This window comes from Phallusia mammillata, chromosome 3 (genome assembly GCF_965637545.1).
Source record: "Phallusia mammillata chromosome 3, kaPhaMamm4.hap1.1, whole genome shotgun sequence".
Classification (NCBI taxonomy): Eukaryota; Metazoa; Chordata; class Ascidiacea; order Phlebobranchia; family Ascidiidae; genus Phallusia; species Phallusia mammillata.
Genome location: NC_137254.1, coordinates 4,701,040 through 4,720,610, shown reverse-complemented (window position 1 = coordinate 4,720,610; position 19,571 = coordinate 4,701,040). Strand labels below are relative to the sequence as shown.

The 19,571-nt window shown below is 40.9% G+C and overlaps 2 protein-coding genes across 2 annotated transcripts; one reads left to right on the top strand and one right to left on the bottom strand.

Moving 5' to 3' along the window:
• The first annotated feature begins 10,461 nt into the window (after nucleotides 1-10,461).
• LOC145219294 (scavenger receptor cysteine-rich domain-containing protein DMBT1-like) lies at nucleotides 10,462-13,638 on the top strand. The gene is made up of 6 exons (XM_080086674.1): nucleotides 10,462-10,479; nucleotides 10,624-10,791; nucleotides 11,056-11,209; nucleotides 11,510-11,558; nucleotides 12,154-12,319; nucleotides 13,417-13,638. Exons 1-6 carry the CDS (start codon nucleotides 10,462-10,464, stop codon nucleotides 13,636-13,638), a joined length of 777 nt encoding a protein of 258 aa, XP_079942800.1.
• A 1,818-nt stretch (nucleotides 13,639-15,456) lies between these two features.
• Nucleotides 15,457-15,993, bottom strand: LOC145219293 (uncharacterized). The gene has a single exon (XM_080086673.1). The coding sequence runs from the start codon at nucleotides 15,991-15,993 to the stop codon at nucleotides 15,457-15,459; it is 537 nt and encodes a 178-aa protein (XP_079942799.1).
• Nucleotides 15,994-19,571: the final 3,578 nt, after the last annotated feature.

Sequence of the window (19,571 nt, the reverse complement as noted above, 5' to 3'; positions counted from 1 at the left end):
GGATACGAAAACGTACTAAAGGCGGAGGTCGCAGCTGCACAACCGATTACTATCTGAGTTGTTTTATGTTCGCATAATAAATGGTATTATTAGCCCAGTTAAGTTACAGTGGCGAGGTAAACCTAGTGTCCTGTCTACTATTGATGACGAGCTCCGCTGGAGAATACAAGGCAAGGACCGTTCCGTATACAACCTGGATTACTCAGTTATTATCGAGCGAGCTCTAAAGAACAGTACCGGCGGCGCTTACTTGCATAAACTGCGCCATCGATTGATTACACGTCGGGAGATGCCTCGCGAAACGCCCCGAGAATTTGTGCGTGCAATCAAGGAGCTGGGAGACAAAGCGCACCCCGAGGAAAAGGAAGAAAACATCAAGAGAAAAGTAATGTACACTGTGTTGTTGTCTGGACTGTTAGATCAAAACCTTGCCGCTAATATTTCGAATTGATTAAACCATAAGCGTGACTTTTGGGCCGCTTCCGAGTTGGTTTAAACCAGGGGCGGGCAACATACGGCCCGCGGGCCGGATCCGGCCCGCGACGGGATTTTGAGCGGCCCGCAGACAGTTCCAGGTCTTACATGATAATGTGGCCCGCGGCCACAGTCTGCCGCAATCCCCCACTACTTGCTTAATGCGTCAAATTATGGTTGTAACGGACATTAACGCTCCCCAATAGCAAAAAACTTTCCCGCCGTTGTTACCATTGTGTAGGAAATACGTTTGGTTCTGACGTTTGAAGTTCCAAAAATCCGAAGCTTTGGTTGGTTTGCAAGCACGAAGCTTTCGTTGGTTTAGTTTGTGCGGTTGACAACAACGGTAATGCAGTTTAAACGTGGCTTGACGTAATGTGATTCATACGCCCAACCGAAGTCGAATCGAATAGAATAATGGCAAGGGTAGGGCGAAGCCCTTGTGCCCCTGTGGCCAACCGAAGTTGCAAGACACGGTATATAAACACATATCAAAACAACGTCATTAAACTACGCACATGGGATCTGTTATTGGCCTGGAGGTACAGAACGTTTCCATCCTGTGTTCAAAACATCAATTAGCAATTATATGGAATGTACCTCTGCGGTCTCACGCAATCAAACACTTGAGGTATATAAATCACGTAATGGGAAAACTTACAAGTCACGTCCGCTCTTACTCGTGACGTCAATGCGAATATTACATCATTATGTTACATTAGTCTTCCTCCAAAAAGTGTTTTACAAGAAACATTCACAAGAAAGAATTGCGAAAAAACATGTGAAAACAATTGTGACGATACGAAAGAAAAACATTTAATTAACCACACCAAAACTGATACGCGTTAACAGTACAATTTGTCATAACGCTTGCGCGTCTCTCGAGCTCGGTTGTCGACAGTTATCCGAAAATTCGAGAATCGGGCTCAGCAGTGGTATGGGAAATTCAAATGTCCTCCTTCATTGTGCCACAAGTAGTTGTATGAATTCACATTTCTGTAACAATAAAATAAACAGCAGTACACGTACATAAACAGTTTGCTTTGTGCTAGAGCAAAATTTAGATGCAATTACAAATAACAAAACATCACTAAATAAGAATCGCTTTTACTCTACGTGGTCAAAGTTATTCACGCAATATGCTTCGGTAAGCAACATCTGAGGCAGCTATGGCCTAGTAAAGATATCTGGTCTAGTGTTTAATGCATCATGTTTCCAATTGGGACGCCATCTAGCCAGTAAAGGTATAGCAACCTTGTGAAGTGTCATGGGAGAATATAAGTGCGGGGAAAAGCTCATCCCGTCAAAAATAGAGCATGTTGCTTGCAGACAATAAGGACTGGTGTAAAGCAGGTACGCGCGAGAAGCTAACGTATTTCTCAGAACCACGAAAAGTAAAAATTGTGTTGATCAGTCACAATCGCTACCAAGAGCTAACTTTTCCTAGGTGGCATACTAGAGAATAAAGTGTCTCAACTCGAAAAGTCGAGTCTCCACGAAGCTAATGGATATCGAGACAAGCAAAAGCGATAATAAAAAGCTTAGTTTCGAAATTAATAGTTCAAATTAAGTGTGTGTTTCACAACAAGTAGCTTTTAAACTAGCACATTACAAATAAAGAGACAAACAAAGGTGTTAGTATAACATATCCCGAGAATGGGGTAGGCAAAGAACTTAATGACATAACAAAAACAAAAGGTAAAACTTAACTGGTAAGATTTAAAGAAGCGTCATCGTTGAAGTAGTGATTCATGACGTAGCTTGATGTCGTCTTTGCTTATTCCATTTGTTCCGTAATCCAGTTATAATATAGACAGTTCGTGTTTCCGATATCCGTACCACGAATGATGTGTGATATCCTCACGCGAATTAGTGCGACCTCCAAACCGAATCCGTCTCCGAACGTACGCGAATGGATAGTGTCCTCCTCAGTGGCTCGAGCTCGATTGATTCGTCAAGAAATTGAAAGCTCGTGCTCTTGAATTCTTGTGGATGGATGGATTGATTGATAGTAACCTTCTAGCACTTGGCAAGGCTTAGTGCTTGTTCGTCGACTCGTCGTAGTCTAAGCGATGCTTGATGGTTGCGGGGTTAAATTGTACCGCTTGCTTGATTGTTGCTTGACGGGTCACAGTTGTTCTTCTTTGATGTATTTCGTCTTCTTCTTAGTCGTTATTTTGCTGCTGGAAGCTATCGCAGTCGAGGTCACCAAATTGTAGGAAATATTGGGCAGGGTTCTGACGTTTGAAGTTCCAAAAATCCGAAGCTTTGGTTGGTTTGCAAGCACGAAGCTTTCGTTGGTTTAGTTTGTGCGGTTGACAACAACGGTAATGCAGTTTAAACGTGGCTTGACGTAATGTGATTCATACGCCCAACCGAAGTCGAATCGAATAGAATAATGGCAAGGGTAGGGCGAAGCCCTTGTGCCCCTGTGGCCAACCGAAGTTGCAAGACACGGTATATAAACACATATCAAAACAACGTCATTAAACTACGCACATGGGATCTGTTATTGGCCTGGAGGTACAGAACGTTTCCATCCTGTGTTCAAAACATCAATTAGCAATTATATGGAATGTACCTCTGCGGTCTCACGCAATCAAACACTTGAGGTATATAAATCACGTAATGGGAAAACTTACAAGTCACGTCCGCTCTTACTCGTGACGTCAATGCGAATATTACATCATTATGTTACAATTGCACCTTACGTCCATTGTTACGACATAACTGCCAACCATGTGTGTGGCCTGCTTTCACGGTTTCCTTTGTTTCCACACGTATAGCCTAGTAAGTGTTTCACCAGTATCTAAGTCTGTGGTGTATGCATTAAATTTGCTGTGGTGAATAATTTTATGTTATATCAGTTAGATTGTTTGGACTGTATTGTATTTGTGATGTTCTTGAATGTATTTGGTTTAGGTGGTCAAAAATCCGTTTTAAATCACTGGATAAATACGCGATTAATGTATCGATTCAGGAATCCGGCCCGCCAAGTACTTCATTTTCCCATATCAGGCCCGCCGACTGGAGAAGTTGCCCGCCCCTGGTTTAAACGAACAACCCACGGCAATTGTCGCAACAGTCACTACGTCTGTAGAGGACAAACGCGATTTTGACAATACTGTAATTACTACCCTGAATGAACTGAAGCAGGGTTTACACAAAAACACAGAACATTTAACAAGCACTGTTGCGAGTTTGCAAGCCCAGTGCGAGAATCTGCAGCAACAGGTTCGGTCGCTGGCGTTGGCTCAACATCGTTCCGATGTGCGCCCTTCCCGACCCTTTAACCAGCGGAGGTGTTTTAATTGTGGAGAGTCCGGTCATCTCCAACACCAGTGTCACCGTGGTAAAAAAACGACGCGCTGTTCACGCGTTCCTATGCAACCCGTTGATAAACAAAACCTTAATTATTCTTCTGTGCTCAGAGCAACCTCTAGACTGGCCCCCACAAAAGCCATGACGACTACCAAACAACTCCCCGACCCTCCGACCGTCCACCGAAAGCAAGTGTTACCGCGGTTTATTGAGATTGTGACCGAAAACGTGCCGGTATGTGCTTTAGTAGACACGGGGGCAACTGTATCTTTGTTATCCGAACACTTGCGGCGAAAACTTTCTAACGTTGGTAATATGAACCTAGAGTCGTGTCCAACTAATTTTGGCCTGGTTGCTGCAAACGGCACGCAGTTGAATTCTCTTGGGATAGCTAATGTAAACATTAAAGTTGGTGGACTAACTGTGAGCCACCGATTCTATGTATGCAACCACTCCGCGCATGAGTGCATCATAGGCCTAGACTTCCTGAAAAAGTATAACTGCTCTCTTTGCTACAAGACCGCACTTATGACCGCCGGGAAAGCAAGAGTGCCGTTGCTGAACCAGTCCTTTATTCCTGAAGAAAAGGAAGTCTTTCTAGCGGAACTGACCCGAGTCCATGCATCAACGGAGATGCAAGTGATGGGAGAGTTCTCCCCCGATCGTAACGGTGAGTCATTGTCTTCATTTACTGCTGTGGTTGAACGAAACCTAGATATTACTGCACGATTTGGAGTTCTTACTGCCACCGCTGTAACCACTACTGCCGGGCTAACTGTACCCATACGACTTGCCAATTTAAGTGACGACGACGTCGAGTTGCCTGCTGGGCTCAAAGTCGCATGCCTGTACCGAGTGGCAGCTTTTGGCCACGTACAATGTTACAACCCCGCATTTCGTGTATTATTAGGTGCCAATGTTGCTAAATGTAGTTGTAACGACTGTTTGCAGACTTTCGAACCTGAGCAAGTTTCCAGCGTCACACACAAAGCAGAGGACGGCCAGGTTGATGAACATTGGCGAAATATAGTCTCCGGCGTAAATATGAGTGATGAATTGACTGCAGACCAAATGCGCAAAGTGCTTGAAGTTCTGTCGGCACATACGCGCGCCTTTTCTACATCCGCAACTGATCTTGGCAAAACTAGTATTACGCAGCATTTTATTGACACAGGAGATGCTCGACCAGTGCGCCAAGCTCCTAGGAGGATGCCGCAACGTCACAAGCACAAAGTTAAAGAGATCATCGATGAAATGCGCAAACAAGGTTTAGTCCGTCCGTCTACGTCTCCCTGGTCCAGTTCAATTGTTCTTGTGAAGAAAAAGTTAGGTGGATTTTGTATCGATTATCGTGACCTTAACGCCGTCACCAAAAAGAACAGTTATCCCATACCGCGTATAGACGATAGTTTAGACGAGATGGCCGGTTCCGTTTATTTCTCCACGTTCGACCTTAAATCAGGTTATTGGCAAATTCCTATGGACCCAAAATCTCGCGAAAAGACAGCATTCGCTAGCCACATGGGTCTATTCGAGTTTAATGTAATGCCGATGGGTTTATGCAATGCAGCTGCCAGCTTTCAAAGGTTAATGCCTATCGTCCTTAATGGGGTTGAATGGAGCGGAGTTCTTGCGTACCTGGACGACGTAATAATATTAAAAATGCGCGCACATTTGAAGAACATCTAGCCCGCGTAGATTTGGTCTTAAGACGATTGGAGTCCGCAGGGTTAACTTTGAAGCCTTCAAAGTGTTGCCTTTTCAAGAGCGAAGTTAATTTTCTCGGCCATGTTGTTTCCAAGGCGGGTATCCTGTGCGACCCCGAAAAAGTTCGCGCTGTTGCAAATTGGCCTATTCCCACAACTGTTAAGCACGTTCGACAATTCGTGGGATTGACATCCTATTATCGCAAATTTGTCGAAAATTATGCGCAGATCGCATCCCCGCTACACCGGATTACTGAAAAGGGGAAGAACTTTGACTGGGACGAGAGTTGCCAACGTGCTTTCTCTATGCTTAAACATATAATGACCAACGCACCAATCCTACAGTACCCAGACTTCAGGCGATCCTTTATATTAGACACTGATGCTTCTGACTATGCAATATGTTGCTTTCCAAACCAAGAGATCGAAGGCAAAGAGCATGTGATCGCGTATGGTAGTAGGAGCCTGAGTAAAGCTGAACGGCATTATTCGACCACCCGCAAGGAATTGTTGGCTGTGATCTTTGCTACGAAACTATACCTCTGTTATTTACTGGGTAACAGTTTTATTCTGCGCACAGATCACGCTTCTTTGCGATGGCTATGGAAATCTAGAGAGCTCTACGGCCAATGCGCGCGTTGGGTCGAGCACCTAGCCGAAAACAACTTTGAGTTGGTTCATAGACCGGGAGTAAAACATGGGAACGCAGACGCTCTAAGTAGACTTGAGCCCGAAAGTGACCCGGACTTTCCATATCCCGTGCGGCAGGCGGGAGGTGCGTCGGAAGTGTGTAATGTGAATTTTCGCGTTATTCTTGGCTGTAGCTTCGACGAAATTAGAGAAGCTCAAGGGGCTGATACCGACCTGAGGGTAGTTGCTAGTTGGTTGCATCGGGGTGTCCGGCCCAAGTTTAAAACCGTGAAACGAATGTCTCCAACGATTCGACATTATTGGTCGCTTTTCGGAAGTGTGTTTAGTCGGAACGGCATATTGTACCTCCGAGATGAGGACTCGGTTAGACTCGATGGCAGAACAGAGCGTATGTTGGTTCCCTTTGCTATGCGCCCTACTGTTCTAGCTGCGTTACACGTTCAATCTCATGGAGGCGGCCATCTTGGCATTGCGAAAACACTTAGTAAAGTGTCAGAAAGATTTTATTGGGCAAAATGGCGCCACAATGTCGAGCAGGTTTGTCGCCGTTGTGCCGAATGTGCATCAAATAAGAAGCCAAGTACAAAACTACGCGCATCTTTAGTCCCTTCTCAAGAGACTCGGCCTTTAGAACGGATTGAGATAGACGTGATGGTCCCTTTTCCGTTGACGAGGACTGGTTACCATTATGTCCTTGTCGCGTGCGATTTGTTCACAAAGTACGTCCGGGCTTGGCCCATGCGTCACCAAACAGCGACAGAAACAGCCAATTTGCTGTTTCATCGCTGGTTTGCCGTCCACGGGGTCCCCGAGGTAGTCCATTCTGATCAGGGCGGTAATTTCGAAAGCGCACTGTTTCAGGAACTAACCCGCCCGATGGGTTGCAAGAAAACCCGAACTACCCCGTACCGGCCTTCGGCAAATGGCGGAGTAGAAAGGGATAACCGAACAATTTTAAACATGCTACGAAATTATGTTCAACATGATGGAAAGCACTGGGATGAGGCCTTGTCATACAATTCCAGTCGGCACGAAAGCACAGGCTTCGCTCCCCACTACTTGCTTACAGGATCTCCTTTGCGTCTACCCGCTGACCTGATACATGAGCCTTCGCCGCATGACCAGCAGTCGCCATTGGTCCATCTGGAAGGACTCCGAGATCAGCTGGCACTAGCCAGGGAAGTGGCACGCGAGACGCTCCAGTGTCAGCGCAAGCAAATAGAGAAGCAATATAACAGTAAGCAAAGCAGTGACACCCTTAATGTTAACGATTCAGTCTTGTTGGAAAACCCGGTTGTGGCGCCGGACGAATGTAGAAAGTTTCACCTGCCCTATAAAGGTCCTTTTCAGATAGTAGAGAAGCAAGGACCTGTCAACTACAAGATTGTTGATCAAACCGGCAAAACCCAAGTAGTGCACTTCAATCGCTTGAAGAAAACATCGGCCAATTTTGATGAGAACAACGATGGAGACGAAATTGTTGGGAAGCGTCACGAAGAAGATGTAGCTTCACGTGAACAAGCACGTGGTTCCGACAAGCAGTTACCAACTGTTGTTGTCCAGGTGATGGTTCCGAGCACCGAAGACGATTCAGGAAAACGCGGCTCCAAACGGTCGGGTTTGTCCGCGGATTATGAGCGACGTGTTGGAAACTAGACCAAAGAGAATGCGTAAACAGACGGAATTCTACCAGAGTTAAAGAAAGCGTCCTCCGGGAGTAGGACTAATGCAGGCGGGGGAGTGTAACGTGAACCGGTGTTCACTTGATTTATTCTATTCACTGTGTTCACTTTGTTTGGCATATCCTTATTTACTATTTCATTATTGCACTTTTCACGGTAACTTTATTATCTATGAGTATATGTGTGTTTCACTTTGTTATTTAGTTTGACATACCCTTATTCAATATTTAATTATTGCACTTGCTTTTCACTGCAACTTTATTTACCCATTAATATACTAGTTGTTTATTTCATAATGTTTGTTAGTTTTGTTTAGCCGTATTTATGTTCACGTTATTCTTTTCACTACTTGTTTTTCCGCTGTTGTCTTCTTGTGTTCTATTTTCACCCTTTTTCACTTTAATATCTTTTTTTGTACTTTTACTTTTTTTTACAATATATATTGTTTTTTGCCAGTTGTAAAGTCACCGTTGTAACAATTGGTTTTAGCGATAAGCCGTTACTGCAGGGTCTTGGACCGTTTTACGAATTAGGGAGGTAGCCTCGAGTGTTAGAATACAATCGGGACAGTTGGGAAGGTTTAGCGTTAAAGATCTCGCACCCAAACAACTTTCTCTAAATTTTGAGGTTACCAAAATAATTCCGTAACATTTGTATTTAGTGATCTCGAGAGCAAGGTTGGGCATTATATTGCCACAGAGGACACTTTTAAGGCTATGTATGGTAACAGGCCATACCTTTAAAATATCACGGTAAGGGGCTTTCCCCCATACTTGTTTCGCTTTTACACTTCCTATAAGCCTCCTATGGCGACAAGCGCTTTCCAAACTGCGAAGTATTTGTATCATTCCATTTGGTAAATCTAGTCTAATCTGAAGTTGAATGTATAGGATTCTGTAAAAATTAAACAAAAATTCCCAGACACGTTAGAATTGCGTGAAATGGACCTTGGGTGTTGCAGTTGAAATTAAATTAGATTTTAGCTGTTAACTGAAGTTTTCGTTTTGCAGAGTGATCTAATTGTCCACATCTGCTCAAGAAAACTTTTATACAAACTAACATTCTCATAGTGTAGCATTTTTGATCTAGTGTCTCAGAAAGGGGGCGATTTTGCTAAAACGTTTGAAAACCCTGCTATAGGACATGTGCAAATGTGTATAGTTGCAAGTTAAATTGGCAAATTATTATTTTTAGAAATGAATTTGTGTTATATATTAACAGGTATAGTTGATGGTATTAGAATTTTTTGTGTGCAAAAACCTAAACAATGTCAGTTCGTCTGTTAAAGTTCGCGTTTTCCTTCTGCTGCATGAGTGTATTACATCGCGGTGAGTAATTTTTTGCACGCATCAAACGCAACAAAACATAGCAATTCGAAACGAACTTGTCTGAGTGACGGCACACAAAATCTACAAAAATCATAGACTTGGTTGTTTAATTTTTTGTGCTTGAACATGTAGTTATAGTTGTTGTTGTTTTACTCCAATTTATCAAACAAAACAAGTGCGCATATTATCTTAGTTTAAATAAAAATCAGTAGAAATTCTTTTCGGTTCTTGGAAGAAAAGCCCCGATAGGTTATCAATAGCGAAATTAAAATTGAAACAAAGCTATTCAATCTCTGCATAAACTATGTTGCTGTATCAGAGAACCACTTAGTTCCCAAACCTGAAAATAGCGACGCATCGTTGTGACGTCACAAACCACGGGAAAGTAAAGGCACAAATTGTTGATAATAAGCAAACGCGCTGCAGCTACACCAAACTCGCTATGTAGCACTTCACCGATGTCAGGGTTCTACTGAAGTGCTTGCTTGCTTTGTTCTAATGAATGCAACGTTTAGTTTCCAACGCACAGTGTGGGCATGGAGTCACAACCGATAGTCAGCTGTCTTTACCCATTCATACTGTATGTTCTTCGTAGACGCGACAATTTAACCACAATGCAGGTTCGACAAGATTGATTGTATATTTTCGGACAGGGGAGCTTGCCGCAGACAACTATTGTAAGGTAAAATGAACACCTATGAGCTTTTTTTAAGGTATATGCAATTTGTTTGTATGTTTCTTGTTTAACCTCCGTGTTCAGCAATGCCTGACTGCCTTATACTTACATTGATTGCTCCCTCGAGTAACCTTTATAACGCAGGTTTAAAAACCAAACATTTCTTATTAAAAATTTATGCATAGAATCTTTTTACCTATACCAAATTTTAATGTTTATATACCAACTTATAATTTATTTATTTCTGATTTTTGCTCGGGAAGGGTTCGCTCTGATGGTTGTAATTTTGCATTGGTAAAATTAATTTTCGGGTTTTCGTCGGGCTCAGGTGCGTTTACTACTCTGATTTCAACTGAACTAATTACCCGAAGGCCGAAAGTGTAAATTTTGGACGTTAATCTAATTTTGTTTTATGTAGGTTTACGAGGGAGCCGACGACCAAGGTACATTGGCTGGAACGTTGGAAGGTGGGGGCTTATCTTTTCCGGTTATTGTTGAAAGCTCTTCTGCCTATATATCTTGTGTCACAAACCTCACAACGGAAATTGTGAATTTTAATATACATGGCGGTAAGTCTGATTTATACGTTTTTCGGGAAGAGTTTAATTTACAAATATTTAGCAATGAAAACACATAAATTAGTTTGTCCACCCAGGGATAAATGGGAAAAATGAAAATTAATCAATAATTTCCAAGCAACCGCTTGAGAACAAAGGTTTTGTCACCATCTATACTGCTTGCAGCTAAACTAATATAACACAGACGCATTTTGTTTAGCTGAACAGTGCGGGGAAGATGCTACTGGCCCGGTTTATAATTTACAGTCTCCAAACTTTCCGAGTAACTACCCAAGTTACTCTGGTTGTGTTTGGAAATTTCAACTGGAAAGAAACACGTCCTTGGTCTTTCAGTTTTCCTTTTATTACACCGAGGGTGATATTGACTTTCTATACGTAAGTCATTAAAATATTTATTATAATTTACAATAATTATTGTTTTTTTTTTTCGCTTAAATCCTCCTGAAGAACATAGCAATGGGCCAAACCCAATTTTTTTAACAAGTCTGAATTTTGGCCGCAGATTGGGAAGTTTAAAGTCAGATTCGAATCAAGCCCGTTTTGTTCAAAACATAAAACTCAAAAAGCCTGAGCTTACGTCAACCAGCATACACTTCCTTACTTGTATTCACCTTAGTGCAAACAAGACATGATTTTCAGTTCAAGGACGATGAAGGTAATGTGCAACGACTGACTGGATTGCATGCTGGGGGATTAAATCATTCAGTTACAACAAGAAGTCTTACTCTTGTTTTTGTCAGCGATGGAGCCGAGCAAAGGATGGGATTTAGTGCGACAGTTAACCTTGAAGCAGGTAAATGAAATTCTATTTTTTTGCTTATGAAAATGTTTATGAAAATGAACTTTAAATCCTATTTACCTAAGGGGATTTAAAATTAGTTATGTAATAATATGCGGCAAATTGACGTATTAAAGACCAATGTCAAATAAAATCCACTAGTTCCTTTTTCATGTGTAACGACAATATGTTTATTAGGAACCAGATGCATGATGTTATGTGCTGAACCTAAATAGAATCTATACAACTGCAGCAAAGCGCTGTTACGTTGGTGCTCAAGTATGAACTTTATTAGTAAACTAAGAGTTTTTGTAGGAATGCAACAATCGATGACTATGTGCCGGACCGAAGGTTTAACTATCACGTAAGTTTGTCTTTGTTTAGTTTGTTTGTGGTAACATTAAATCAACCTTAACAGATCTGTAACAATTTAATGGTTATCAGAACTTTTTCATGTTTGGAACATTTTAGTTACGGTATCTGTTTGCATCTATTCGACGTTACAAGTATAAAACTAAGGTATTTAACTTTTTTGCAAAAACATTAACCGGTCCAACTTTATTGTTTACTTTTTTGTAATGGGGGCTTTTTGCTAAACGTATTGCACTAAAAATTGTGCTCAAAATTAACATAATTTGTAAAAAGAATGTAGGCACTGTAGGTAAATTATAAAAATGGAGAAAAATGTTTCAAATAGGTAATTTGAATTCTTTATGTTGCGCAGTAAACAAAACGCATTTATATTAAATCTATTGACACACCGCGCTATAATAGGATGTAGCTGCAGCGCGTTTAATTATAGTCCACCAATTGCACCCCTATTGATTTGCGCTCCATACTATTTAACGGTTGCGCAGCTGTTTCCGACTTGGCGATCGGTATTGAGCAATTGGGTCGTTCACGCTACATCTATTGAACTCACATTGTTAAGGAAAACTTTCTAAAGTCAATATTCACAGATTAACAGCTGATCAACAAAACACATTAGACTACGAACTCGGTGACACACTTTACATCGCATTGGACAGGGAAACTCCTCTTTCTGAACTCAATGACAGCTGCAAGGTCACGGGTTCAGATCCGGTGTTCGTGTTTGACATTGACCAATGCGAAGGCCTCTATAAGGTAAAATGCTACAGATTTGTTACCATTTTTTTCAGTTTTCATTAACGAGCCACTGCTACCAAACATTTTATTTGGCATTTAGATGCATTTTTTGGTAAAATTACACAGACAGACATTACCATGTATCAAAACATACTTATTTCGTCGACAGTATTTACTAGGTTAAATTTTAACTTTTGCAATTTTTTGTACAGCTTCCGGCAACTTCCTAATTACTCAGAATTTATGTAGTATGAAAAATTTATGTATAGTATGAATTTATGCATTTTTTTGCAACTTCTTTCTAATTTTCATGCAACTTTTATCAAGTATTGTGCAAAATGTAAAGGAGTGATTTGTGCTATGTGATGGACTAGCTGCATCTCAATGTTATCTATGACGCAACAGTTGGCTTGCATGCTAGAAGTTCAACAACCCCAGCCAAGCACGACAATGCCCGAAATAAATTAGAAGTGGAAGTATGACTTGGCTTTTGGCCAAGCCCGCACAAACGAAAACAGGTTGTGTCTAGTCTTTCGAGGTCAAGTTTTGTTGAGATAGCTTAGTTAGTTAAACTGTGTGTTTATTAAAGTGCCTTTGTTTTTTTGCAAGTAAGAAGCAATAACCTTGATATCTGTTAAGACGACAGTCTACGGCATGGATGCCCAACCTGCGACCCGGTAGTCATTTTCACTACAAGTAGTATTTTGAACTTTGAATCTTAGCCCAATTAAAATGTACCAGTCAGCTTTTAGGGGCGCAGTAATAGTACAGTATGAGAGCAGTGATAGTATAGTATGGGAGCTGTTACTCTCTCTGTTCGCCTTTTTATTTCTCGCGCGTGAGTGAAGACTGAAGAGAGATTGTTGCGCAGTAATGCTTCCGAGACTGATTGAATGAGGCTAGAGTGCTAGTTGTCAGTAAGGACACTTGTTTTTATAGTGCAGTGTTGATTGACTGGTATTTTTCACTGCAACTTTTGTTAAAATTAGGTGCAACTTTCTCACGATTTTAGTGCACCAAAAACTAGCCCTGGTAATTACAATATATTTTGATCTATTGTGTTGCTATAAACTTTATTGCTACCATTTAAAAAAAATTTGTTGATTGATAAACAGCATGAAAACGAAATGGTGTCGGTGTCTTTTCTGATCTGGAGATTCCTGGCTCCATCCCCTGCCGTGATCCGACGCGACGTTCAAGTCAAGTCAAGTCAAATTTTTATTTGCATTGTCACTAAATCCATTGTCATTGATGAACAGTTTAATAAAAACAGCAAGGACACCGAAAAAACCCATTGGTTATCCAGTCAAGTGTCCCGTCATTTGAATGATGCTTGAAGTATTGTGGGTATGTTCTGCCGTAGGATCGCAACCGACCGCACGAACCTGACGGGGTACGTCCGGTTGCGTAAGACGGTGGTTGAACCCGCGGGTTCTGCTGGCCAAATGAAACCCGCCTAAACGGAAACACCAGCTCGGTTCCTCGGAACGTTTCCTGTGATCCCGTAGGCAGACCCGGGTGTCCCGAGGACAGTTCGTTGCGATGGAAGTTGGTTCTGAAGTGTCCGTCGCTTATCTCCTCTGCTTCCTAGGTTTCGTAGGATCGATGGCGGGGATCTCCGATGTTGAACGGTGTGGAAGTAGAAGGTGATGACTGTTCTCGTCCCAGGTGGCAGATCTGAAAAAGTCAAATCCTACGGCAGTACTTTGCTCTTTTATGTGTGACTAAGTAATGTTGATCATAGACAAAATAAACAAACATTAAAAAGCGATAACAAAAAAATAACACTGGAATAAAACTGTGGGAAAGGAAATAAAAACAAAAAATCAGAGTATGTGGAGAAGGAAAAGGAAACAAGGCTATAAATTAAATGTTGAGGGGAGACTGGGGGCCTGGACTTCGAGGTGTATTAGTTCGAGATTGATGGTATTGCATCAGTAGATGCGAACGGTATTTTTTCCTAAAGGAGGAGCGTGCGAGCGACTTTGTGACGTGTGGTATTTCTTCCCATACTTTTGGACCTCGATGGCTAATTGACCTTGAGCCAACGGCGGTGTTTGCGCGGGGATAAAAATAATTCTGACTGTCGGCCCTTCTGGTGTTGTGATCATGGACTGACGAAATAGGTGTAAACAGGGTGTTGTATGTGGACGGTAGTGCACCAGAACGAAACACGTGAACCAGTTTGGCTAATTCTAGTTTATAGATGTCTCTAATTTTCAGAAGGCGCATATGGTAGTATATGGGGGTGGCGCGACATCGGTAGGTACTGCGAGTAATAGCTCGCAAGATTTTATTGTGTTTAATGTTGAGGTTATGCAGTGATGCGGTGCAGCCACTGCCCCAAGCGGCGACGGCATATTGCAGATGGGAGTATGCAAATGAGTAATAAATAATTCGGAGAAACTTTTCTCCAAGGTAATCGCCCAGCTTATACACTATACCGCAAGCTTGAGCCAATTTTCTTTCGACATACGTTATATGGTGTTTCCAATTTAACTGATCGTCGATGTATACTCCCAGGTATTTTGTTTTCGTCGATCGGTGTACTTGTTGCGATCCCATGAATATGGAAAACTTGTCGAAAAAAAACGCTTTCTAGGACGAAACAGTAGGTACGTTGTTTTACTGGTGTTTAGTGATAATTTGTTGTGTCGCATCCAATTGTCCACGTGCGTGAGTTCCTTGTTTACGTTTTCCTGCAGATCAGTTAAAGACTCTGATGACATGCAAAGGCACGTGTCATCCGCAAATAATTTGGTTGTGAATTGGGATGCAGTGGGAGGTCATTAATATAAAGGGAAAACAGAAGATGGGCCAAGGAGGAACCTTGAGGACAACCGCACGTAACGCATTGAAATTGCGATGTTACATGTGATATGCGTGTGCATTGCCTGCGGTTACTTAAGTAGGTACATAGTAATTGTAAGGGGCTTCCCCGTATTCCATACAGGTGCTCCAACTTCCACAACAAAACCTTGTGATCGACGGTGTCAAACGCTTTTGATAAGTCCAGGAAAATAGTGCATGTATATTTCTTCTGGTCAAGGGCGGCTAACACTCTTTCCTGGATGTCGTAAACTGCCAGGGAGGTGGACCGATTGCATCGAAAACCGTACTGGTGAGTTGTTAACATTCCATTTTTTTCAACGTAGTCATACAAACGTTGATACATAATTTTTTTCAAATATCTTAGCAAACGGGGATAGCAGTGAAACTGGCCTGTAGTTAGTGCATTCAACTTGTGAACCTGATTTATAAATTGGTATCACTTCCGCAATTTTAAGTTCATCGGGGTATTCCCCATTTTGTATACACCAGTTAAAAATCGCTGAGAGCATAGGTGAAATAATGCTTTTAACCATTTTGATGTATTTAATAGGAATTTCATAACTTGGCGCAGATTTTTGACTGTCAAGTGTGGATATATACATTTCCACCTCATTTGGGGTAGTGTCAAAGAAGAAGAAGGATGATGGCTGTGTGGTGTAGGCACTGGTCGGTGGTGGCATTACTGGTTGTGGAATAGATGACGCCATATTTGCTCCGATGTTAGCAAAGAACTGATTAAAGTTGCTGGCAATTGTAACTGGGTCTGTGGTGCAATGTGCTACACCATCTAGTTTAAGTTCTGCTGGGGCATTGTGTGGAGTTTGTTTTCGTGACAACAATCTATTGACTATTTTCCACATTCCCCCTATATCATTTCTATGATCGGTTAATTGCTTTTCAATGTATTTATGTTTGGCTTCTCTCAGAATGTGGTTTAGCTTGTTCCGATACTGTTTATATTGGTTATGTTTACTTGTACTTGCAAACCCCGACCTACATGAAGCATGATACATTTTGTTTTTTGTTTTGATTGACTTATAAATACCCTTGCTTATCCAAGGTTTTTTGGCCAATTTCCTTCTTCTTCTAGTCATTATGGTAAGTGGTGCATGTTGCTGGAGTATCTTGTGAAAATAATGGTTGAGTAAAGTGAATTTGTGCAATATAGATTCAGTAGACAGAGGTATGTTGCTAACAGCACCTTTTATGTCCGAAATAAATTTTTCGCGATGAAACATGGTCTCATTTCTACCTAGCATTTTTTCTGTTTTATCATAGCAAGTTAAATGCAATAACACAAAAGTTGGCAGATGGTCAGAAATGTCTGCAGATAGTATTCCTGATTTGCAGGAAATATTTACATTGTTTGTGTAAAAATGGTCAATAAGAGTTTGGCTGTGGTTAGTTAAACGAGTTGGTTGACATATTAAGGGTGATAGACCATAAATTTGAATAGAATCTAAAAAGGTTTGAATACTATTAATTTCCTTGTGTTGCATGAGATCTATGTTGAAATCACCACATATATAAACAGTCTGGTTGGTATCACTCAGTTTATGCAATACTGATGATAGTGCATCCAGAAACTTTTCAAATGAGTGTTTAGGATGCCTGTATATTACTCCCAATATTGCATTTTTTTGTTTCAATTTAAGTTGTAACCAAAGACTTTCAGTATCTGGGGCAGTAAGTGTAATATCAGATCTTATGCTATATGCAAAGTGTGATTTTATATATACTCCAACTCCTCCAGCACTGGGGGTGTATCAACATGATAGAAGTTATATCCCATTATATCAGTAGCAGTGGTTATGCCCTTGAGAGTTATTCTAGTCTCAGTTACCATAATAATGTCAGGGGATCTGAACATATCAGATAGCCATTGTTCTAAAGCCGGTTTGTTTTTCCTTAGACTTCGAATGTTAATGTGCATTATATACATATCTTTGTTACACAGTTTTTTTAGGGCATAGTTTAAGGATGCACTATCATAGTAATCGGAATGGGTATGATCAATGTTTGCTGGTAAACAGGGTTTACCAGGTGTTTCTATGGGTGCAATGGCATTTCTTAGCTCTAAGTTGCTGATATTGCAAAAGGGTAACCTGGTCAATATGCATCTGCTACAAAAGTATGGGGTGTTTTTGTTGACACTACATTTGTTACATTTCATGTGGAAGAAGGGTGTTTAACTTTATTTGGGTTTAGGTATTAATCTTATGCCTTACTAAATCTTTGTCGCTCCGGATGGCAATGATGTTGCTGTTGTCATCCTTTTTTAGAAATGTTGCTCCATTTCTGGTCCAGATATGATGGTACTGATGCTCTTTCTTGAACCGGAGACAGCTATTAAATCTCTCACGGTTCTTCTTGGTCAGGCTCTCATTAATAAAAATTTGATTGACCGGGGATACACCTCTGTTGGATTGTTTAAGTTTATACCGGTTTGAATATATTGCATCTCTCACTTTACGGCTCATAAATTTTGCAATAATTGCCGAGCGTGGGTGGTCTTTTGATGGTCTCCGAAGTCGGTGCGAGATGCTGATGTCAGGTTTACTAATAGTGATCCCCAACTTTTTCACAGCCGAGATCACCAGAGTGTCTGTGCACTCATTTTCAGAATAGGGAAGGCCCTTGAATTCCAAGCAGGGTCTGCGACCATACTGCTCGAGGTCATTTAAGTCCTCAGAAGTGGAGATGGTCACTGCTTGTAACTCCTTTACAGCCTTCTTTCGTTCCCTATTTCCTGTTCTTAAAGTTTTTAATTCAATCTCATTGTTTGCTACCTTGGATTTTACCTCCTCATATTGTTCCTGTAAAAATGTCTGGCTCTTCCGGATCTCTTTTAGTTCATTTATCAGCTCTTTTAAGGTTGAGTCGGTAGAGGTTTTGCTCTCCCGAACTTCTTCCCTCAGGGATTCGATCCTCTCCAGCACTATAGATTGATCATCTTTCTTTTTCCTCAATTGTTGAGTCATAATCCTTTGTTTTGGCAGGTCAGATTTTTATTTCAATAATGTCACCTAAGCAACCTTATTCAAATAGTTCCTTATTCAAATAGAATTCAAAACAAACTCAATGTCACTTGTCTATTTGACGCGGAACTACTGCTATCGTCATCCATTGTCCAACCACAATTCGGGTAAGGAGACCACAAGATCACATGCCACATGCCATACGACACGTGACACATGAAAGTAACTTTTTTGTCACAGTTGGCAATTGTTTTAGTTTTGAAAGTTAGTTTATCATCACTACCGGCCCAAAATCTGGGAACAGTAGCCAATGAGAGAAGCAAATGTAACTACAGTTTAAAAACATCTTTGAAAAACTGTCTTGTTTTCTTTAGTAACGCTATACATGAATCTGTAGTGATCGAATGTTTATGTTCGCTGATGAGTCTCAAGGTTATAATCGCGTCACTACAAATTAAAGAGGTATACCACCGTCCTTAATCTCCCAAGCTCCTGGGCTTGTCAGGACCAAGTCCTGGAAACTCCACACACGTGTCTTGCACTTCAGTTCGTTTGTTTATTACTTCAATGCAAGTAATTGAACAGTAAGCCAAAGAGTCAACTGCAGTAAGACTAAAACTGTTATGAGCCATGACATCAGCGGTACGTTTTATAAATTCATAGCACGTGACATTAACTGTACAACTATGCCTTTGCCGTTAGCGCTTGCACATTTTCTCACACACAAAACAGCGCCAAATTTACCGCACAATACCAAAACATACGATTAAAGCGGGTAAACACCAGATAGCAAGGTCGAACAACCTCCTAATTTAACTGTAACAGGGAATATTATCAACTCGAGCATTTTAGCAAGTAAAACCAGCTAATTTGCTAAACAATTACTGCAAAGTTTGCACAAATTATGACGTAGTCGCTACAAAATACCCCACGCCATGTTTTTAGGCAATGGGCAATATATGGTCATTGCGTTTTTATGGATATTTAAAATAACACACACACTATTTACAATATAAAAGGGATACAATTGACAATTTGTTGATTTCTGAAAATTCTGGATCAATTTCACAACAATAAATACGTAACAGCACAGATTTAACAATTTCAGCAGAAGACATTAGAAACAACATGAGCATATACATTCAAAAACAAACAACATTCAATTAACACCACACCAATTATCAAACTTGATTATCGCATTTCGAGCGTAACGTTTTGTGTTTCTGGAGTTGGATTGTCTCCAGGAGTCAGACATCAGAATTGTCCGAATTTGGTGTCTGTCGGAATGGTGAATTTGAATGTTCTTCGTTCTTGATCACAATAGTAGTGGAAAGTTCTTTCGCTTCTGAAACAAGAATAAAACAAGCAGTACATCGAAATAACAATGATACATTAAGTTCTACAAGCTCCTTATTTTTTTATATGTTTTTTTGGTAAGTTTTTTTTTTTTTTTTTTTTTT

Coding starts and splice junctions, on each gene's coding strand:
- LOC145219294 (XM_080086674.1), top strand. Junction 10,792..11,055: donor GTGATATTGACTTTCTATAC/GTAAGTCATTAA, acceptor CATGATTTTCAG/TTCAAGGACGATGAAGGTAA. Junction 11,559..12,153: donor ACCGAAGGTTTAACTATCAC/GTAAGTTTGTCT, acceptor CAATATTCACAG/ATTAACAGCTGATCAACAAA.
- LOC145219293 (XM_080086673.1), bottom strand. CDS start 15,993: ATGTGGAAAATAGTCAATAGATTGTTGTCACGAAAACAAACTCCACAC.